Source organism: Micropterus dolomieu, linkage group LG01 (genome assembly GCF_021292245.1).
Source record: "Micropterus dolomieu isolate WLL.071019.BEF.003 ecotype Adirondacks linkage group LG01, ASM2129224v1, whole genome shotgun sequence".
NCBI classification, from domain to species: Eukaryota; Metazoa; Chordata; class Actinopteri; order Centrarchiformes; family Centrarchidae; genus Micropterus; species Micropterus dolomieu.
Window position 1 is genome coordinate 5,896,663 of NC_060150.1, and position 24,138 is coordinate 5,920,800.

Here is a 24,138-nt window from a genome sequence, read left to right on the forward strand (position 1 = left end):
CACCGAACTCCACTGACAAAAAATGTTACCGCTGCCAGGTTATTTTTTCTGTGACTTTGGTGTTTAAAAGATTAGTTCGGATGCGAACTAACTTAAGCTGTTGTGGGGGCACGTGTGAGGTTGAAGGCTTGTTTTCCTGATAAACGGGAACTGCCTGGCCTGGGAGGTTTCCTGCATTCAGTCTTCCACGATTAAAGAGAATAAATTATTTCATCAGGAGAACTACTGGATATGGTTCCCAGTATTATGGCGTGTACATGCATTTGCTAGTGTGTTTGTAATCTCTTCAATGCTCCAAATAGCTGACACTAGATTTCTTACTTATTCGCTCATAGTGTCACAATTACATCCATACGGATTAATCAAATCAAAAACACAAGATGGCGCCAGTGCCTTAATGATGTCAGATGATGATTTCATTACATATATTCAGACTTTCATTCTATATATTCAAGGTTCATTCCATATATTCAGACTTCCATTCCATATATTCAGACTTCCATTCAATATATTCAGACTTTCATTCAATATATTCAGACTTCCATTCAATATATTCAGATTTTCATTCTATATATTCAAGGTTCATTCCATATATTCAGACTTCCATTCAATATATTCAGACTTCCATTCCATATATTCAGACTTCCATTCAATATATTCAGACTTTCATTCTATATATTCAAGGTTCATTCCATATATTCAGACTTTCATTCCATATATTCAGACTTCCATTCCATATATTCAGACTTTCATTCTATATATTCAAGGTTCATTCCATATATTCAGACTTTCATTCCATATATTCAGACTTCCATTCAATATATTCAGACAGACAAACCATAAATATATATATTGTTTCCTAAACGGCATGCCATAGTGTGTGTATATATATATATATATATGTGTGTGTGTGTATATATATATATGTGTGTGTGTGTGTGTATATATATATATATATATATATATATGTGTGTGTGTGTGTATATATATGTATATATATACACACATATATATATACACATATATATATACACATATATATATATACACATATATACACATATATATATACACATATATGTGTGTGTATATATACACATATATATATATATATATATATATATATATGTGTATATATATATATATGTATGTATATATGTATATGTGTGTGTATATATAGGAAAAATACTTTGCAGTGTTGCCTTCATCTAAGGCTCCGTAGTTACATTTCATGTCTACGGGATTTAGCAGCATTACGTCATGGTCACTCCTAAAATCCCCCTCTGAACTGACCTTTAACTTGTGCCTTTGCAGAATCAACCATCATGTAACTGTTTCCACCTGCAGTCTTTATTATTTATTCCATTCTGTATAGGCATTTGAGGATGTTTACATCGAGCAGCGAAGGACCATCAAAACAATGCTGGAGTACGCAGACAAGGTCTTCACTTACATATTCATCCTGGAAATGCTGTTGAAGTGGGTGGCATACGGCTTTGTCAAGTACTTCACCAACGCCTGGTGCTGGCTCGACTTCCTCATTGTAGACGTATGTAAAGCTTCCAATCAGGCATTAAATCAAAGACAATTTGACTTTTAAGAATAGTTCAGCATTTTAGGAAATACATGATTTCTTGCTGAGAGTTGGATTTAGAAGTTCGATAACACACCTTCATATGTGTACAGTCTCTTGTCTGGCTGTAGCTTCCTATTTAACATACAGGCATAAGAGTGGCGTCCATCCTCTCGTCTAACTTGTTGCAAGAAAGAAAATGTGTCCTCTTAAGTTATTGTTGTCACATCTCTTTATTTGAAAATCACAGTTTTTGAGATACTTCTGTTACTAATTTTAAATCTCTTTAAATTATTTATTATCTCTTTAAATGTGTGCAGGCGAATAATTAATGCTTCTTTTTTAAACACTCTGGCTGGAACCTGTGCAAAGGGACCTTTTTCATTTCTCACCTTTCACCCTGCTTGTCTTTGTTATTATCTTCTCTCAGGTGTCCCTGGTCAGCCTTGTAGCCAATGCTCTGGGCTACTCTGAGCTTACCGCCATCAAATCTCTGAGGACACTCCGAGCCCTTCGGCCCCTTAGGGCCCTATCTCGGTTTGAGGGCATGAGGGTAAGGACATCTGGAATAACAGTGATACAAAACCTGCCTGAAAATCCTTACTTTTTTGTGCGCAAGCTGAAAGTTAAACCCCTAACATTTATAATGGTTCAGGTGTAAAATGTTCAAGTAAAATTGTAAAATATAAAATATACTTTTTACCCTTAGGTATTTACTTTCTTGCCTAGAGTTAGATTGGAAGCTAGATACCACGCTCATTCCTGTACGCTATGTTATGCAGCTGTAGCCAAGAGATGGTTAGCTTAGTTTAGCCATAAAATTGGCAGCAGATGGAGCCAGCCAGCCATGCTCTCTATAAACAAGCTAAAACATGTTAATTAATGAGCTTTAGAGGTGCTGGTAGGCAGATTAAAAAAAGCCATGCTAGGCTAAGCTAAGCTAACTGTGTGCTGGCATAAATAAATATATTATGGCAGTGGTATTAATCTTCTCGTCAAACTCGATTGTTTTGTTTTGGAATCTGAAATGTTTCTGTGTTAATGTGTGATGTCAGTTAAATGGTTAGAGGTTAGTAATCGGTTAGTAATCGGCCTGACTGTCAGACTGCATGCTTATTGCATATTCTGTAGAGTTATCTTTTCCTTGCAATTCAACACTGTACTTCTATCTGCATGACCTTCTTCACATTGTGTCAATGAATTACTGTATATAGCTGTTCTCAGGCATTGTTTTCTGATGTTGCTTGTGTGGTGCCTTTGACCTGTAATTTTTTTCTTTGTTGTGTGTCTTTTTTCATTTACAGTCAAACAAAATGTTGTGACTTCATCCCGCTTCTCTAAGGTTTTTTTCTGTTTTGCTTTTTTACCTATGAAATGTTAACTTTTTCACCTATCCACCTTCTTTCCAACTGTCATGTTGTTAAAGTCTCTCTGTAGATTTGTATGGTGTTAAGAGCTTGCAATGTGTGCAGACATTACATATCAAATACAGCTTTCAATGGTATAGAAGCACATAGATTTTTTAAATAAGACTTAGCTCTTCTGAAAACTGTAGCTTTACAGACCAATCAAATCCGATGTCCACATGTCTTATTACAGAGCAGTTAAGAGATGACTGTAATGGCAACTTACCTAAAATCAAATAGCCTCTCTATTTTGGCAAGCGGAGACCTCCGTTTGGCCAGCAGGAGACGGCTGAGTCTGTCTGTGTGCTTCAACCTCTCCAGGTTGTGGTGAACGCGCTGCTCGGGGCCATCCCCTCCATCATGAACGTGCTGTTGGTCTGCCTCATCTTCTGGTTGATCTTCAGCATCATGGGCGTCAACCTGTTTGCTGGGAAGTACTATCACTGCATCAACACCACCACAGACGAGATCTTCCCCATAGAAGTAGTCAACAACAAGACTGACTGCCTGAATTTAGTCAACGACAGCGCCCGCTGGAAGAATGTCAAAATCAACTTTGACAATGTTGGGGCCGGCTATCTGGCTCTACTGCAAGTGGTGAGTTTAGACTTGGCAACACAGGTGGACGACAAAATAAAAAATGTCAAAGTATGCCAATGTGTTTTGAAGTATTTAGCTTCTAATTTTGTCATGCAGTTGACTTCATCACTGATTATCATTTTCTGAATGGTTTCGTTTACATTTACAATTTGATATCAGAGAGAGAGTTGAAAACATCAGATGGTCAATCTAAAATCAATATTCACGTACAGCCATATCAAACAGTCGTCTAATAAAAAGCCAAACCAAAAAGATATACGTATTAGATGGCAACTAACAATTATTTTCTTTATAAATAAATCCAGAGATTATTTTCTCGATTTCTCGATTAGTCTGTGAAATATTCATTCATTTTAAAGGCCACAGGGATGTCTTCAGTTAGCCTGTTTTGTCAACTAAAAACCTTAAGATTTTGAATTTATTGTCATGTGAAACATTTAGAAACTGAAATGATTAATCGGTTATCAAAATACTTGTCCACTAATATTATGTCGAGTTACTAATTAATTGATCTGCTAATCCTTGCAGCTCTAATACACATTGAATGACTTTGGTCACATTAAATCAAAGACAATTAATATTATCCAAAAAATGGTACCAGGGCCTGTATTGATCTCAGGATCCCTTTCACACTGAAACAGGAGTAAAAACACTCAGAGCAGTTATTTAAGAAGCTTCCTACACTGACTTCAAATCAGTAGAATTGTGACGTTGCTAATTATGATGACATGTTGTAGTTTTTTTTGACCATTCAAAATGAAAAAGAAAAACGCACTGTAGGATTTATGTGTATAGGACAATGAATAGGGAACTGACATGTATGGGAAAAAATATGATGCCAAATTGAATACACACAGCTTCATAATCTTTACCAATTAGGTTGTAAAAATAAAAAAATAGTAGATACTTTAACTTGCCTGCATAAAATTGTCCAAGTCAGCTGTACTTAATCAAATCTTTTTTAAATTGTGTGACTAAGCATGTTGCAGCATCTTGCACAGGCACACAGTGTAATTTTGCAAACCCTCTGTGGGCTGTGGCACACCTCTCCACAGAGAATATGGAATCTTTTCTTCACCTCTCCAAATCCACTTTCAACCACACCCACTGTTATATATATGTATATTATGTATATTATCATGTGTGTAATGTCACCCATCTTATTATGACTATTATTAAAAATATATCTCAGTGTTGTAGCCCTGCAAATGAATAAAAATAACACCTAATGTGAGATGTTACCTGTAATGAAGCATGTGGAAAACGGGTCATCACCCATGGCATCCCAGATAGGAGTAATTTCAAACGTTAAGATGGTTGATAAACTTATTTTACTCCTAATCCTATTTAAGGTACTAAATATATGTCACTTGGGATTTATCCAGTGGCGTGAAATAATTCTTCCAGCTATAATGATACCCACCATTATTAAAGACAATTGGTTGTGTGATATGTGAGGTTATTGTGTTCCCCCAAGCAAAAAGAAATCTAAATGACAGCCAAGCAGCAGAGCTTGACTGTTGGGAGAATCAGATGATCAAGGTTGTGAAGAAGGTTGTTTGACCCTACCCCCACCATCCAGACTGAAACACTGATTGTTCTCTCATCTGCTCTTAGGCAACATTTAAGGGTTGGATGGACATCATGTATGCAGCTGTGGACTCTCGAGGTGTAAGTGTCTTGGTGTTTAACAGAGTGATTTGTAAGTTAGCTTTCACACAGTGAAAATGCCCATTGTCTTAGCTTCCATTATCTGGTTGCATAACGAGTTCAGCTAATTCATTTTCTGTGTCTGGGGATTGACATACACAACTTATGAAAGCCAGTAACATTTTTAAAATGTTATATCTTGCTTGTTCTAGTTGGAAGACCAGCCTAAATATGAAGTGAACCTGTACATGTACCTCTACTTTGTCATCTTCATCATCTTCGGCTCCTTCTTCACCCTCAACCTGTTCATTGGTGTCATCATCGACAACTTCAACCAGCAGAAGAAGAAGATAAGTTGCATTTAGTAACAGTCTCTAGAAGATAATGGAAACTTAGATTACGTTAGATGAGAGAGACAGGGAGCCAGATTAAGTGTGTTCATACTGGAAACATGACTCAATTAGGTATACTCAAAACACTCTCTAAAAAACGCTTGATTTTTGAGTGTGCTGTTGATCCAAATTATTCTCCAACAATACATTGCACAAAGGAAATGGAGGCGCTGCTCACAGCTGAAAGTCATTTTACTTGTTGAGCATTTAAAGGTTCCCTGTGGAGTATTTGACCTCTATTAACAAACTGTTTTGTTAGCAAGGATGCACATGCACATGCACGTGGGTGACGCAATACACATTCCAGCCATCATCGCAAACACATTTTTGAATGCTGTGGCATGTCAGGCATTTAAAGTTTCAGATTGATTGACATCTGAGGACAAATTCTGTAATGTGTTGATTTCTCGTATACTACCTGCAAAAACAGTACACTATAAAGATCAGTATCCATACTGCATACTAATAGTATACAGTATGGAACTGAAACACACCAGTCACGTCTGTCGTGAGTAAGGACAACTACGTAATGTAGCCAATTGTCTTCTACATTTCTTTTTGACTGAAACAACCGTTGTTTTGCACGTTGTAATAACTAGATTCTCACAATGTATTTTACACATTGTACAAGGACAAAAATCTGTAGCCCTAGCTTTTGGAGATGCAATAATATTTCAAAGTGAAGATGAAATCCCAGACAATTCTTGGTCTGTCCTGCCAGCTGTTATTAATGTGTACACTCACAGCTTTGGTTTTGCACTGAGTTGTTGTAATGGAACCCCAACAGGTACTAGACCTGTGCCACGGCGTGCCAGCTACATGCACAGCCTGGGTACAAAGTGGCTGAAGCACAGGATTAGATAAAGCAGACCCTCGGCTGCATTAAAGAAAGAACTGAGCAACAGAATAATGATTATCTCCAGCACGGTGCCGACTTACTGAGGATTACTGAGGGTGCATGAGTCACTGAGAAACACCCTGCCTGCACACACACACACGCACCGTATATACACATGCAGTGTCACAGTGAATGTAGTCTGCAAATGTGCCCTCCGCTGAACCAAGCGCTAACATGTAGGACTGGCAACGCCCAAGAGACGGAGAAGGGGGAAGGGGGAAGGGGGCTCCACTGTGTGGACTGTGTTTGCTGCGTACTGGCAGGTCCGACTTGACTGACTGAGACACTGTATCAGTCGGTGTGGTTCAGAAGCCCCACAGCCACAGCGTCACACATATGGTTGTTCAGTGTTGACACCAGTCCACCCTCCAGACATGCATCATACACTGAGACTGTGATGTGTGACGCGTGTATAAAGCCGGGATGGGGATTCATTTCTTTAAATTAACGTGTGACTGTGTGGGCTGACTTTTGACATTTTTGTAAATAATTTAGAAATGTGTTTCTTGATATTTTGTCATTCTTTTTCTGCTGCTGAAATTTGATGAAACCTTGACAGAGAAAGTCTACTTTAGATATCTAAATATATTTGACCTTAGATCAAATAAAAATACAACAGTTTCCCCAATGAAGATTGGTTATAGTGAACCAGCTCTCCAGTCAGTAGAAAATCATTTCACCTGTACACCTGCAAACCCCAAAAGAATTTAAAATAAAATGAAACTAAATAAATCAAGATGCAAGCCCAGAAGTAACAATTTAGAAAAAAAACTTTAACATGACATTTAAACAAAGGGGAGTGGAGGATCTTCCTGCAGGTGTGCAGGTGTAATTGTTTTCTGTTGACTGATGACCACATGATGTGTCCTTTAAAAAGAGAGCTTACTGCTGACATTGGTTTCAGTGTTCTGGTGCCTAGAGCATAACAACATTAACCAAAACGGTGATGTGACATATCATCATATACATTAAGGATGCAGTGTTTTCTGTCTTATGAGCCACACATAGTCCTTTTTTTTAATAAAGAAAGTGGCTGGAAGACATAAAGCCAATCAATGTCTCTGACCAAGAACAGCCCCCCCCCCCCCCCCCCCCCCCCCCCCCCCCCCCCCCCCCCCCCTCTGCTCAAAGGATAGGTCATGTCAAGCCAATCAACATCTCTGTTGTTGACAGTATGAGTGCTGGAATCTCAGATTTGCATTATCCAAAGAGAGAGGAGCGTGCCCCATAGACTGCCAGTGGTACAGCTTGCACACAGGACAAATGTCGCACATGGCAGAGAGAGAGAGAGAGAGAGAGAGAGAGAGAGAGAGGTTGACCCTCTTAATAGGACTTTATTTCACCAGCAGAGTAATTACAAGGATAAAACGGTCAGGTCATTCAAAGTATTACAGAATTGCCCCTGACATTATGCATGAATGAAGAAGTCAAAAATGTGACCTGCTCTCAACAAGTTGACATGCACTGCCATCAACAAACAGCAGGTGTCAGGTATAGGTCTATGCTAAATATCTGACTAGCCCCCCCTGCATCCGCCTATCAAAATGTAGGCCTACTTACATTGATACAGTTATATTTGCTGCATCTAGAGTACAGCACTACACAGCTTGTGTACATACATTTTCTGTCTACTTCGACTAAGGGACGTAATTTCCTTCTTTTCATCACGTAACCTAACAGTCTTCCCGCTGACTGCTGCTCATAATGTCATTAAAAACAAAAGCAAGATCTGTTGTAAGACCTTGTGTGCTTCAAAGGCACTGATCCAAACACTGATTCATTATTTCTAAAATGAAAGAGAAATAGATTCTTTAAAGTACACGATTGTAACCAAATTTTGTTGCGTTCCCTTTACTTTGGAGGTCAGGACATCTTCATGACAGAAGAACAGAAGAAATATTACAATGCCATGAAGAAGCTGGGTTCCAAGAAACCGCAGAAACCTATACCTCGGCCAACAGTAAGACTCTTAAGTGCTCAGACTGTGGGTTCTACTCTGTCTGTTCTCGCTAATGGACTACAGGCAGAGGTGTAAAATGTCTAATGCTCTCATGTTTCTTGTCCTCCGCTGTCCTCAGAATGCATTTCAAGGCTTCGTGTTTGACTGCATCACAAAGCAGGCCTTCGACATCGTGATCATGATCCTCATCTGCCTTAACATGGTGACCATGATGGTGGAGACGGACGACCAGACGCCGGAGATGGACAAAATCCTCTACTGGATCAACCTGGTCTTCATCGTGCTCTTCACCGGGGAGTGTGCGCTTAAGATGATCTCTCTGCGTCACTATTACTTCACCATTGGCTGGAATATATTTGACTTTGTGGTGGTAATCCTGTCCATTGTAGGTAAGGAGATGTTTAAGGTGCCTCAGCTTCTCAGTAGATTTTAAGTAAAATTTTGTGCTGAATGAGATGTTTTTTGCTTTTGCAGGTATGTTTTTATCGGAGGTTATCGAGAAGTACTTTGTGTCCCCGACGCTGTTCCGAGTGATCCGTCTGGCCAGGATCGGCCGCATCCTCCGCCTTATCAAAGGTGCCAAAGGCATCCGGACGCTTCTCTTTGCCTTGATGATGTCACTCCCTGCTCTGTTCAACATCGGCCTCCTCCTCTTCCTGGTCATGTTCATCTACGCCATCTTTGGCATGTCCAACTTTGCCTACGTCAAGCGAGAGTCAGGAATCGATGACATGTTCAATTTCGAGACCTTCGGGAACAGTATGATCTGTTTGTTTCAGATTACCACCTCAGCCGGGTGGGACGGCCTGCTGGCACCCATACTGAACAAGAGGGAGCCCGACTGTGACAGCCAAATGGAGCACCCGGGCAACAACTACAAAGGTAACTGTGGCAACCCATCAGTGGGCATCTTTTTCTTTGTCAGCTACATCATCATCTGCTTCCTCATTGTGGTCAACATGTACATCGCCGTCATCCTGGAGAACTTCAGCGTGGCCACAGAGGAGAGCGCCGAGCCTCTGAGCGAAGATGACTTTGAGATGTTCTATGAAGTGTGGGAGCGCTTTGATCCCGACGCCACTCAGTTCATGGAGTACAGCAAGCTCTCTGACTTTGCAGATGCTCTAGATCCGCCGTTGCGCATGCCCAAGCCTAATATGACCCAGCTCATCTCCATGGACCTGCCAATGGTGAGTGGCGAGCGCATCCACTGCCTCGACATCTTGTTCGCCTTCACCAAGCGAGTGTTGGGCGAGGGCGGCGAGATGGATGTGTTACGCGGGCAGATGGAGGAGCGCTTCATGGCCTCTAACCCCTCTAAGGTGTCTTACGAGCCCATCACCACCACCCTCCGCCGCAAACAGGAGGACATGTCGGCCGTAATCATCCAGAGAGCCTTCCGCCGCTACATGATCCGCCTGGCCATGAAGAAGGCCTCCGCCCTGTACAAGGAGCGGCTGAAGGAGGGCCTCCGCGACCCTGACAAGGACGTGATGGTCATCAGCAAGTTCAATGAGAACTCCACCTCGGACAAAACGGACATGACGCCCTCCACTGCCTCCCCGCCCTCCTACAACAGTGTGACAAAATCGGACAAGGACAAATACGAGAAAGAAAATAGGGAAAAAGAAAACAAAGGGAAAGACTCGAAAGACCGAAAGAAATAGACTTTTTGAAAAGGAACAACAAATAAATGCATTAGAGACATGAGGGAAATTTGTTTACAGCTTCTAAAGGGGGTAGATAGGTACGTTTGTGTGCCGATTGTTAGAGATAATGAATGCCCGGTAGGTCTAAAGTGGGAGAACGGTTATGTCACAAATGAATACATGGGGTCTTCTCAGAGGGGAAATATGGAAACAAATGATCCAGCAGACACTGCCAGAGATTTACTGAAACGTGGAAAAGCCTCTCTGCAAAACGCTTGTGATTTTCCTATTGGTTGTTGTTACTATCTGACACACTTGAGTGTACTGTTAAGTTGTCTGTAGCTAGTGCTGCTGCTACTACTATAAATCCAGTGTCTTGAATTTAACAATCGCTGTATCACTTAACAAGTACTCTGCATTATTTTATTTTTTTTTGGTTACAAGGTTTCCTTTTTAATGAGAAAGAATGTTTTCTACTTTTTTGTGTCTTTATTGTGAGAATGTGTCCACTGCTTTCACTGTCGTCAAATCACCAAGGGCAGACAAAGTCAATGCTGGAAACAACCATGTGAAACCATGCAGGGTCAGTGCCAGAATGCTTTTGGTTCATACAGTATACGAAGATGAAACAAATAGCATCCCGCTGAATCACAATGGACAGATACATTGTATTCACTAGTGTGTGCAATCAGTGATTGTTGAAATCTGTATTGTGCTTTAATCTGGACTGCAATCTCCCCATTTCAATAGAAAATACAAGTCTCTGAACACAGAGAAGCTGAATGTATGCAAGGAATGAGACACATTTAAAGAAATTGTTTGACATTTTGGGAAATAGTAGTTCCTATTTCCCTGGAGTTAGATGTGGAGATTGATGCCACTTTCATGTCTGTCCTTCAAATATGAAGCTAGAGGCAGGAGACCATTAGCTTAATTTAAAAGACAGCTCCACTGTCCTGCACCTGTAAAGCTAAATCTAATTAAAACATTGCATCTGGTTTCTTTAATCGTACAAAAAATGAAATGTACCAATACTCAAAATCAGGGTACTGGCTGATACCAAGTAAAGATGTGATACCAGTGCTCCGTTTTACTGAAATCTGTAGGGTTAGGGTTCGAAGTTAAAAATAACTACAACCTAAAGATTCAATGTAAATCGTTCAACTGTTGTTGGACCAGAAATACTCACGTTTTTAGTGATAACTAGCCTACTAAACTAGCTGTAGCTACGATTTGAAAATGAGCGTCAGAAGATATAAAATGTTGATTGTTGAATGATCGTGATTGTATTGAATTTTACTCACAGTTGTTGTCAGAGGACATACCAACAAACAAAAGTTTCAGTGTAACATAATAAACATCTCTCAGAGCAGCTTTTACTGAGAAACCAGCTAATGTTACCTGCAGGTTTTGAAAAATTATCTTTGCTTGAAAAAACGAGGAGAGATGAAAGGTTGAACTTGTTACCTTAACAAATCCAGGTACTTTGCTGACTTTAAAAATTAAACTGGCTATTGGAACCCAAACCTAAAAATGTGTTAACCTCTATGTGAGCTAACGTGAGGCTGAAACACTTTTAAATACTAAGTGGAGACATTCAAACACCACCACCTTTATTGCTCAGAAGGTTTGTAAAATTGCATCATTAAAATGCATTAACCTCATAATTACAGACACACCATTACATTTTTGTCGAATACAGGTTGTGCTGCAGGATTGCTAATGTTGTGTCCGGATACAGACCTGACAAACAGCATTGAGCGTATTTCCCTAAATGTCGAAACTTTTCCTTTACGGTGACACTCATATCTACTCATTCATCCACTGTTGCATTGCACTGTCTCCTCCAATGCATTTGTTGTCCCCACGTTTGTCCCTCATCCCACCTCTTCCCCTCATCTCCCTGGGCTCTTGTAAAGAAAATATCTTAAATAATGAAATATACTGAAAAGAATATGTCAACCTTTCAAACTGCTCTCAAGCTAGAACATGACTATATATCACATTTAGAGGTTCTAATATCACCAATGTTTGTATGACGTTCATGTTGTTTAAATTAAGAAGCGAGTGGTTTTAATGTAGTGGTTTGGTTTGTAAATAATATAGCTATTTGGGCCCACAGTATGCATCACACTTACATTTGATGTAAGAGCACTTTTTATCCCCACTGCTATGTAATACCACGTGTGGCAGTCGTACATGTAAGTGTGTGTGTGTGAGGGAGAGGTCGAGTGTGTCTGTATTTGTATGTCTATCTGTATATTTGGAAGAAATGGAGAATGTAAGCATCTATCTCTGTGTGAGCGAGTGCGTGTTTGTGTGCAACTGGGGTCGGCAGGTTGCTTATGTTCTACCGATTATAAATAACATTTTTACTGTAGATATGAGTGCAATTTTCCAGTCTTCAGATTTGATTTACATTTTTTCTAGACCTCGTTGTTTCCTTTCTGCACTGTAACACATGATGAAACACATGTATGGTCCCCATCTCTGTAGATACAAACCATGAAGCAATCAGTAGCCATCTCTCATTGCGCTTGTAGTGTTTTAGTGAACTGCATGCAAGAAGTGACTACTGTCCGCTCATATGGTAATATCATTTTAAAGCCAAAAGAATAAAGGAGATATTTTTTGTAAATGCTTGTTTATTTCCTCCAATTCCTTTTCCATCCTTGTCTTTGTTCGATGGATCAAAACGTTTTTGTTCTGTGAGTGACATCCGCTCTTTGGTCTGTAATCTGAACCTGAAGTATGAGACATGGCGGGAGCTTTGGTTGAACAGGATCATTCATGTGGTTCAAGTACATGTTACACTTAACTATGTATCATGTTTGCAAAATGTGACAAGTGGCATTTTATTTTTTTGTTATAACCAAAGATGTGGCAACAAAACACAAAATCTAGATTTCCAAAATAAAACCTAATTTTGGAAAGCATATTTTGCACGCAGGATGCATTCATTGTAAGGTGAGAGCTCATGTTACTGGACACCTGATGGAAGGAGGTGAGAGGCTCTGCGTGTTCACTGAGGCTATACAGATACTACCAACACGATGGTCTGTTTTCTATCTGAGGATGATGTATTTAATATAGACAGCTGAGATCCAAGGGTAAAGTGGGCCAGCATACACTGCCAGAGGGTGAAATGGCTGGAGATTGGATGGGAAGATTGTTGTTTAAGACGTTATGTTTAAAAATAAATAAACCACAATACTAGATATTGTAATTAAAGGCCAAAATACCAAACCAGTAACACTGGCATTTATAAGCACTATACAGATACTATTACACTCACGAGCTCATCCGACAGTGTGTAACTGTAACTGTAATCATTCACTAACTAAAACACAGGTTGAGCTTCAACATTTACTGTTGACCTTGGAAACAATAAGTTGACAAAGTGTCCTTATGGATGGCTACAACAACTTTATAGTGTGTTATAAACCATTCAGTAAAATATTAAAGTCTAATATTTCTAGTATGTGATCAAAAGTGACTACAAATACCAAAAACATTTTCACTGCATTTGTTTGACAGATTTTACAGATTTGTCCAAGAAAAAAATATATTCTTATAGGATTTCTTCCTCAGCTTGCAGCCGCATCTCCTGGCCTTCATCATCCCATATATGATCTATAATATAATCTATTATCAGGTGACCAAACCAAATAACCTCCGTGACAACTGATCTTCATTTGCTGATAAAGATCGCAAGATGAGAAGAAAAATAGTAAGTGGACCTTGAGAAAAAACATTTTTGTTGATGATTCTTGGTGTGCGGAGAAAAGGGTCATTTCACAGGGGTCATTTTCATTATTATTTAGCGTTTGCTCGAGACAACACTACACAGTCACAGTGTTTAGTATCAGTGCCATCTCCACATTATGCAGGGTCAAGTACCATCGACCACAACAGCCAGGCGACCACTACAGGAGAAGGAGAAGGTGGTGTTGGGATAGACAGGCGTGGGAGACGGAGGTGAAAAGCGAAGGCTACCCCCACCCAGCAACCCCCTCCAAACGCTCTGCTGCTTTGCCCTTCCTGTTGCCTGGCAACATAACATTCTGTCTGTGATTGATTAGCAGTGTCTCTGAGCTTGCTTACCCACAATACCTTGCAGGCTGAAAGCAACTCCCACCCCCAACAGAGTGTATACATACCTTGCCGGTCTGATTACATAAGAAACGGCAGGGGTCAAGTGATGACCTTGTGTTCTTAATGAAATTCAATGTACAGCCTATACTGTACGTGTGTGTCATTGCTGGAGGATCATAAGGGACAAATAAATGTACATTTACTTTGTATTGTGCCCAGCACCTGCTGCAGTGTCTGTTGTGTGGTTATGCAATGAGCCATGAAAATATGTCTATACATGAATAGCCTGGCCAATAAGGTGGGAGCACAAAGCTTCCTCTTGCCCCTGACTGATCTCTCTGCCTCACCCAAACGTTGTTATCTCAGCAGTGCTCTCTAGAGGCTGCAACGTGCTGCAAATTCAAACCGTTGACGAGAATGGAAAAGCAGGGTGTCAAAGCAGATGCTCCTCTAACTGTGAAAGGAGTAAGACAGACTTGTGTATACATTATTGTTTTCATTGAGAAACAACTGATTTGAATCATGTTCGCATGCTGACAGAGGACGTTCTGAGCAAAAAAAAACGTCCTGAGGCTGAAAACATGCAATCAACAAATTTACTGATGTCATAAAAAAAATTATTCAACCCCTCTCATATTTGCAAGCAAGATGAAGTCAGTTGTTAAGCAACTCATGCCATCTGCTGGTAGAAAAATAGGATACTCTGAGAAATTCACACTGTATTTTGTCTGTTCACAGGAGTAAAAACTGTATCTTCAACCTTAGATCAGTAGGAGAGAGAGTGGTGAGTTGAGCCAGTTTTCCTTGATGTGTCTTTAAAGTGAAGACATAACAGTAAGGTCTCCAACTAAAATATGTACATATAATTTAGCATGTGGTGCATTCCTTGGAATAATCAATTTGGATCTAAAATAAACTGTTTTCAAAATATGGCTTTCAAAAAAAAGTGGACCCTTGGTTCAACTTGCCCCATATGAGGGGGAAGTTTAATTGCATTTAGTAGTGAAACCTTGCAGCTATGTCTCCTAATTGTTTCATATCAATGTATTGCTTTAAAGCCATCCTGTTAATCATCATGTCGAGTGCCACCTGATGAACTGACTTCCCTTTTTGTACCTCTCCCACTGCTCTGTACAAATCCACAAGGGGAGTTCAAGCCTGTCTGTCTTCCATTTATAGAAACATGACATGATGGTTTCTGGTCTAAAATGCATAATGTCATATCATTTCGGTGATGCATAAGAATGCATTGTAAAATAACAGTAAAATACCTGGCTCAACTTTCCCCAGGTCTTTTTGCTCAAATGACCCCATCCATTTTAACAAAATTGTGTCATCCAGCAGTTTAAGAGTCATGTGAACAGTGTAGCCTCATATTGTAACTTCCTAAAGCACTAACAAATGCGTAAGATTTCAAACCTGTCTGTAATTGTTCAGACACAAGAATCAAGACTTCTTGAACATAAAAAAATCTCTTCATCAATTTGAATGGCAAAAAACAGTTTTTTTTTTATCTTAAATGTGCTTATCACTTATTCCATGGGCCTCTCTCCACCACAGGGTGAGTAAAATGATTAACCCTTCAAAACTGTGTATTCATATAACCAATTTGGTCTATGGTTGCCAAGAAACAAGGGGTGGCTGAACTTCCCCACAGGCTCAAATTACCCTGCTCCACCAACGCAATTGATGAACCTCCTTTAAACTGAGATGGATGTTAAAAAAGTGTTTTAATCACATTCATGGAAATGTACAGTTGTTTTAAAAAGAACACATTTTTGTCCCCCAATTTTGGCAGTATTGGGAGACAAAGGACATCACTCTTACACATGCCTTAACCTATCTGAAAACTCAGAAAAAAGCGCAGTTGTTCAAGTGACTGTAAAATGATGAATGAAGTAACATTCTCTAATCTCACTTAATGTGTTGGCACAAGTAACAAGAGAGACAAATTAGAACGAGAAATTACCGGCAAGAAAATGAAGAAAATTTTTATTGAAATTATTTTTTTAAGCTTTCAAGCTTTTAAAAGATTCTTGATGCAGATACGGTGTCAAAATGAAGGCTTTTAAAGTAAAAGGCAGATCATGTGACTTGTGTCTTAATTCTATGTTAGGAAACTTGAGTGGTTAGTTTCTTTTGTAAATCAAAAGAAGACAAAAATTATGCAGCTAAATGCGCAGTGATAATGCTCGCCAAGCGGCTAGTCCGACACGCCCTCAAAAACACTGGTGGAAAAATACTCAGCTGCTGCAGCACACAGTAACGAGACATCCGCCTGCTGCCTCTCCTCTCCCTTCCAAACACTAGCTACCCTCCAGGCAGTCAGTGGACAGTTGTTACTGTGATGTAGAGACAGAGCTCAGTTAAAACTTTATGGATGAAAGATACATTTGTTACAAATTAATACCTCACCACTCTGAAACTCTTGCTCCCATCCATGTTGCTCAGCTGGTAAGGGGATATACAGCTGAACCAAAGCTGTGTTTACCGGCTTCTCATGACCCACCCTACTCCGCTTCTGATTGGCTAGTAATCCATAACAAGGAACTGCGCATCTACAAGTCTTAAACAAGATCTTGTAGAGTTGAGATGCTTCACTCCGTGGCTAAAACCAAGCGTTCAACACACATGGTGAAAAGAGGAGCTGCAGCAATGTGCAGTATGACAAAAAATATGGTGTTTTTTGAAAATGAAACCATGTAAACCTGTTCTGATACAACCCCTAAATTTTGAACCTGAAAATGAGCATAATATGGCCTCTTTAAAGTACCTACAGCGGTACTTTGAGCTAAATGCTAATGTCAGCATGCTAAGATGTTTACAGTGGGAATACTTACAGGCTTAATTAAGCGTATAACATTTTCTAATTAGCAACACAAAGTGCATGTATGGTTGATGGCAATGTCATTAGTTTTGCATGTTTGTGGTCATAAAATAGATTTTTGGACAAATAGAAATGTTGGCTCATGACGGCACTACATGAAAAGTTAAAGAAGCTGGCGTGGAAAGAAGCTGTGAATACAATCTGACATATCACTTTTTAAGTTGATAAAGCAAATGTGTTAGTAGTTAACAGTTGCTTATTTACACATTCAGGTGTCGTGTTTGTGTCCACCTGATGCATATAAGTCCAATTTTGACTGTCTTTTAGCTTCTAGTGTTGCTTTCTACCAACTCCTTAGGGGAATATCTGGCTCTTTAGCTGCTAAATACTCCTTTATGTTCACCAGCAGTCTCCAACTTTCTGTCAGCTAATCTACAGCTGAGAAAACAACTCCCTGCTACCATGAGAAAACTAAGCTATGAGAGCAGTAAAGGTGAATCAAATGATTCACCTTTACTTTACATTTTGTACCAAAACAAGGTAAAAGAAGCTAAAACCCGTGCAGCTGAGGAGAACTGCAGAGATGGGTGATAATCCTTTATGGGTTCATCACTACTACTCTTTTCACATACGTGTAGTCAGGTGATCCATTGTTAATATAAGAGTACTGAGATGCTTGTCTGTACAAAATTTAATGGCAAATCATCAAATAGTTGTTGCCTAGACCAGAGGCCTAGCCACCATGCTAGTGATGCTAACATTTTAGCACAAAAAGGAACAAAAAACACCGTTATTATTAATTATAATGGATTTATAAGTTTTTTTAAATGATTTTACAGTTTGTATTAAGCCTAGAAACATCTTAGGTAAACTGAACACATGCTTTACAGACAGGCATTCAAGAATAATTAGCAGCAACGATGAGACACCAGCACAATGGAAAATAGTGACACAATACAAGCACCTCAAAATCTTGATTTGTCATAGATGCCAGTCACACCACAAAACATGCTGTAATGATCAAAGACTTTCTAACAGGGCATAAATTATACAAGTAACGTACAGAAACACTGTTTTATTGAGCTGTATCATTTGAGTCTTTTAATCTAAACCAACAATCTTGGAAAGGTTTAGAGACAAATTATGCTAAAATTATATCAGCTCTTTGAGCCTTCTGTCAAAATCTATGGGACTTCTTCTTTCTTTGGAAGTGCACTTATCAAGAATAAATCAAACTCTAATAGTTGAAGGTCACAATTCTTGAATAAAGATTTCCAAATATTAATTGATCCCTCTCTAAAGCATTTGATTCATCAGGTACTCTCTGAGCATGACGTGCTTGTTATTTGATCGGTGTCTCGCTGCATATGCAGTCCTGGTTGCTCCTGTATCAGCTCCCTTTTTGTCTCCCCTGTCTGCTCACTCACAGACCCAGCCGAAGCCTCAGTCTGTGAGTCATGATGGTCTGGATTGTTCTGGAGTTCCGTCGAGGGCGGCTGTTCATCAGCTGCACCAGCAGGGGCACTGTTACTCTCACGGGTGTCTACATGTGAGTAAGTTTGGAGAGTCAGGGACTCTGCGGGGTGAGGGAAATGGCTGGGAATGCTCTGCTGCTCTGTTTGGCAGTGGAGTTTTGTGTTTATTTCAGACTCTATTGCGGTCTCTACTGTGGGGAGCGTGGGGGCGACGGTGCCATTTTCACTGAGAAAAGCAGGAGTGTCATTTACAGAGCGGTCTATTTGATAATGCTGCATGGAGGGAGTGTTGTGGAAGGGGTTACTGAGGCTCATGAGTGTGTTATTAGAGTAACTCAGCACAGAAGGAAGTGGAACCGAGTAGGGCGGAGGACTCGTTCCGTGCAACGAGCAATCCCAATCTTCCTCCTCTTCCTCTTCTTCTTCCTCATCATCATCGTCTTCTTCATCTTCCTCGTCCTCTTCTTCTTCCTCCGGATCGATTGTTTCTAAGCTATGTGTGCTGCAGTCTGACAGCCCGCTGCAAACGCTGCTGCCATCCTCATCTTCTTCATAAGCTTCATCATCCTCATCCTCTTCATCTTCTTCTTCTTCTTCTTCTTCTTCTTCTTCTTCTTCTTCTTCCTCCTCCTCCTCCTCCTCTTCCTCTTCTTCCTCTTCCTCCATTTCATTTAGATGTGAATCCGAGTTGCCTGTGCTCTGGAGGTGCATGATGGGAATGTGCGGTGTGCCACTCATCAGTGGAAACTGCAGGTTCGGCTGCTGCTGCTGCTGCTGCTGCTGGACCAAGGAGGAGTCGCCATGGTAACCGTTGCCATTGGTTACAAGCTGCTGCTCCGGCTGCTGCTGCTGCTGCTGATGATGATGATGCTGCTGCTGCTGCTCCTCGCGGCTCCTCTCCAGCTCCAGCTTCATGATAGTGTGCAGGAAGTGGGTGCGTACCCGGACCGGGTTGAACTCCAGGCGTCCTGTGGTATTGCTGCAGCCCTCTTTAGCGCAGCCACAGGGGAAGGACATGCGGTCCACCTATGGACAAAACAAATATTTAAATCCACTGTGGGCATTGTATGTATTTAATACTTCCCAAACCTTGGCCACTGGAAAATGGTAGACGGCACTACTTGCATTATTCTTAAAAGTAAAACATAAATTTGAATACCCTTCACTTTTTGATTAAGGAAATTCATTCATTCATTTATTCAACCTTTATTTATACTCAAAAGATCAATGAGGGGCGAGCCTTATTTACAACGACATTGAGTCAATTACCAAAACAGAGAAAAGAAGAAAACAACAGCAAAGAAATATAATAACAGAGAAAAGCAATAGCACAATTAGCTAAGAGAAAGTCATTAAAACTTTCTAACTGGTGAAGATGTAAAGAAAATGTGCAATAAATAGTTATGCAAAACAATTACAAGAAGAGGTTGGGGGTTTAAGATTAAGTTTCTACAATGTCCAAAAGGTACAAGTGTATTTATTTTAAGAAGGTGCTGTATTTTGCAAGGAATCAGGTGCACTATATTGAGTCAATCAGTAGAGTGAGTCGGATAAAGCCCATGTGAGCAAGCAATTCTGAGAGGTAATTTGGTAATTTTCCAGTTGGGGCATTATGTATAAAAAGAAACCAGCAAGTATCACATCTCTCTTGAAGATAAGAACACCCAGCCCAATTATAGTAAATACAATGATGTGTACCATTGGCGTCACTGGTAATAAATCTCAAGGCAGAGTGGCAGACAGAGTCCAAATGTTTAAGAGTTGATGAGAATACATGCCTCTAAATCATATCACCATAGTCCAGGACTGACAAAAAGTGAGAATGATGATTCCTGTAAAAATAGCCAACCTCTTGCCTGAGTCAGCACACAAGATTATACATCTGAAATTTGAATGTGAGTTTTTCATCCATCCAGGCGCAGAGAAACACATATTCTGTCAGTCTCTTAAAATCTGTTTATTGTATTAGCATATTAAAAATATTATAGGTAATTGCTCTGGCTCTGGAAAATAGCATGAACTTTGTTTTATCAGCATTTAGCTTTTAAGTCTCAGGCCTTTAAGAGCATCTTAAATCGTAAATCTTCAGCTGTTTTGTACAGAATCAGCAACATAATACAGTACTATGTCATCAGCATACAGATGAACGTGGCAGTTTGCCAATGATGAAACAGTATTGTTAATATAAATACTGAAACAAACTGGACCACAAATTTAACCCTGTGGAACACCTTTTGTTACTGATAAAAACTCCAAATTTAACAGATTGTTGTCTCTCTGATTTTCTGAACCGATTACATGCATTCATATCAAATCCAATATTATGTAGCCTCTGCAAGAAGAGATAATGGTCTACAATATCAAATGCTTTGAAAAGATAAAATTAAAGTGCAGCACAGTGCTTTTTAAAAAAATCTAAAGCAGATACAAGGTCCTTTACAACCATAGTGACAGCAGTAACAGTACTGTGGTAAAATGAACAGTGTTGTTGTGCATATTCCTACTGTCAACAACTGTGATGTACTACTGAGTGGCGCATGTCAAAATCATGCATGCTGTTTAGATAAGTTCTACTGCACAGACAGACATGAACAACACTTTAGTATTATAGATGGGCCTCACCACAGTTCCATTTACCTGGCACTTAATGCCGGCCAGGCTGCAAGCACAGGTCTCTGGGTCACATATACCCCTGCAGCGACACCCGCACTCCTCACGGGACATGCGCAGGGCACGCAGCTCGTGCTTCTCCTCCACGTCAATGCGTCGGACGCCAGAGGCGCGGAGAAGGGCCCGGCGCCGCCTGGTAGTCAGAGGCTGGAGGAAGAAGTAATCGTCCACCTCCGTGTTGTCCACATCCAGGTCATCTTCGGAGATATCATCGAGCGTCAGGGTGTCCGCCTCCACGGATGACACAGTGCCATTCTTAGTCAGCTGGAGGACAGACAAAGAAAGTTGAATTAAGATTGCAACATAAATGTAGGCTTACGCCTACACATACATTTAGACCCCCAGGAAAGTTATATGTGAGCTGTCAGCTGAAGATTGGTTACAAAACATCAACAATGTTTATTATTAATGCCCTGACTTATTGAAAAAAATATGAGCCAAGACAATTTTAATATTCGAAAACAAACAATCCTTTAAGGAAGAAGAATCATAGTTAAGAAACGGACTTATGGAGCAAAGATTCTACTACAATGCAGGTAAATGAGGCTTTCTGGAATCCACTGACTTTGAGTTTGATGGCATTGAGTTTCTCCTCTTTGAGATGGTCTCTCAGCATGTTCCGGTGGCTTCGTTTCTGCTCCATGGCAAACTCCCTGAGAGTGAAGCGCTTCACCCCGCTGTGACGTGGTGACATCCCAAGGGTGCTGCCACCCTGCGTGGGCACACTGGTGAAGCCCTGCCGACGGCTGAAGTAGTAGACTGTCACGCTCTCAAAGTGCACGTTTCGACCCCGCAGTCGCTTTGACTGCTGCTGGAGAGTGGCTGAGATTGAGACATGGAAGTGGGAAACATATTTAGTGAAAGACAGTATGCACCTTAGTTAGTGCTAAAAGCTAGATAAAGGAAAATTATAACTTCAAAAAGCAGTCATTAGTAAAATTTCAGGATAATGTTAAATGTTAAAACATAGTGTAACTGTAGCACAAATAAGGAATAATTCTTTCAAAAATCCTTTCACGTTCTCTTTAATGGGCGTGGTATGATAAAAATAAACTTTACACTATATGGCACTTTTCTAAACACGTTAAAAAATGCTTTATATTAGAAACAACAAATCAAAATAGAGAAACAAAGCAGAAGATATTAATGAAATCAACATAATAGATATTATAAGAAAAATAAGATAAATATAAACAACAGACAGTACAACAGACATGACATGGCATTGAAAAATCAGAAAAACGCCTTTCTGTAAAAGTAAGTTTTAAGAAGTGTTTTATAAGATGCTATTAATTTGGCTTGACTGACCAGTCACCCCTGGAAGTAAAGTATTTACTGGAAATAGCCAGGAGTCCCCGTCAGCTTATAAATTCTGACAGACATGACAAGAACTGAGTTACATTGGCACTGTCACAGGGTCTTTGGGTGAAATACAGCTGTGTGTCATCAGCATAGAGCTGGAATTTAATGTTAAATCTCTGTAATTTGTGACTCAATGGCAACATATATTGTATGTAGACAACAAAAGTGGTCACAAAACAGATCCTCAGTGGGAGGTGTGGGAGAGGCCCTCTCACGACGACAGAGGAGCTTCTATTGGTAAGGTAGGAACAATACCAGTTGAGATCCATGTCCTTAGTGCCCACACAGTTTTTCTGTTGTTCTAATAAAATTGTGTTTAATAACACTTTGTCAAAGGACAAGCATAAGTGAAGAAAGATTTATTACATGCAAAATACCATATTGTTGGTGCATATTGTCAAGTGCAAAAAGGTATACATAAAATCCCCAAATTATCCCTATAGTAATCATGTTTTTGTTTCCTGAGAAACATTCTGCCCACTGTTGAATAGTTTTTCCATCTCAATGTCCTGGTTAAAATGTCACTATATAGATGCCGTTTACATGTGACCTCGAGTGTTTCCAGCGCTTCCCGTTGTATCAAAACATACTAGCAGGGAGCTGCTGACAGTAGTGGTGTGGTAATGTGATCTTACAGTCAAGCAGTCCAGCGGGTACGGGATGGTTGAGACTATCACTGCTGTTGCCGCTGTCGCTGCAGGAAACATCATCATCAGATCCCTGCATGGACAGGTAAGGGGACGGGCCCTCCTCAAGCTTCCTCTTCAGGATCCCACTCATCGTGTGGCCCCTTTTCACACCTGCATAAAGGCAAAGGTACAGTTTATGGCTGATTCGCAAATTTATATAAGCCAGAATAATAAGAATAGATTTGAGAATCAATTTTAGTGTCTTTCTTTTTTAAACTAATTCTTCAAAGATGAATAAAAGCTTACTTTAATGAAATTATATTAAAACACAACTGTTTTCCTGTAGCTCTTCTACATCTTAATAACTGATTAAGTAAAACTCCCAAGCCAGTATAAATCTTTAGATTTTATGTTTTTGGAAAACTGTATTTGTACTGTTATGTAAAGAATGTCAAACGTGCAAAACTACTAATCAATTGAGCTCAGTAAACAGCTCAGAAACAGGTCTTATTCTAAAACAATCTGGGTCAAGTAAGGATGTTTTTATGCAAAACTTGGCAGCACACCATTTTGTGATGATAGGTGACCTTGGAGTAGAGAATGACTCATGTCAAATGAAGTGTTGTGCTGATTAAGATTTTGATTAACTATTTTGTTATCTTACTGGTTGCTTTTGTAGATAAAGTGTACACATTTCCTATAGGAGATTATTTGCACACAAGGCAAGTTTTATCCCACACTTAAAAAGCACTGCTGATAACGGGAAGTGCATCTCTCCAAGCCCTCTGCACTTTGTTCATACTTAAATTTCAAATTTGTAAAAACTGTTGACCTGACTGCTTGGACTGGTGGAGGATTACATCATATGCAGCAGAGCTGAATGCTGGACCAAGCTTTTCCTCTCTCACAGGCTTTGTCTCCTTTCTCTTACTACCTACTGCAATACAATTAT

At 39.9% G+C, this 24,138-nt stretch overlaps 2 protein-coding genes across 2 annotated transcripts in view; one reads left to right on the forward strand and one right to left on the reverse strand.

Annotated features, from left to right (window-relative positions):
• scn1lab (sodium channel, voltage-gated, type I like, alpha b) overlaps positions 1-10,474 on the forward strand; it is a 41,794-nt gene extending 31,320 nt beyond the window's left edge. Inside the window, exons 20-27 of the mRNA XM_046053806.1 lie at positions 1,376-1,549; positions 2,004-2,126; positions 3,301-3,576; positions 5,197-5,250; positions 5,442-5,579; positions 8,375-8,479; positions 8,598-8,868; positions 8,954-10,474. Coding sequence (XP_045909762.1) covers positions 1,376-1,549; positions 2,004-2,126; positions 3,301-3,576; positions 5,197-5,250; positions 5,442-5,579; positions 8,375-8,479; positions 8,598-8,868; positions 8,954-10,146 — 2,334 coding nt within the window. The 3' untranslated portion in view covers positions 10,147-10,474. The remainder of the gene's footprint in view (positions 1-1,375; positions 1,550-2,003; positions 2,127-3,300; positions 3,577-5,196; positions 5,251-5,441; positions 5,580-8,374; positions 8,480-8,597; positions 8,869-8,953) is intronic.
• Positions 10,475-18,070: 7,596 nt separating this feature from the next.
• On the reverse strand, positions 18,071-23,337 carry LOC123976542 (cysteine/serine-rich nuclear protein 3-like). The gene is made up of 4 exons (XM_046058796.1): positions 23,193-23,337; positions 21,761-22,017; positions 21,148-21,459; positions 18,071-19,551 (listed from the first exon to the last, which is right to left on the reverse strand). The coding sequence occupies exons 1-4, from the start codon at positions 23,335-23,337 to the stop codon at positions 18,364-18,366; spliced, it is 1,902 nt and encodes a 633-aa protein (XP_045914752.1). The 3' UTR covers positions 18,071-18,363.
• Positions 23,338-24,138: the final 801 nt, after the last annotated feature.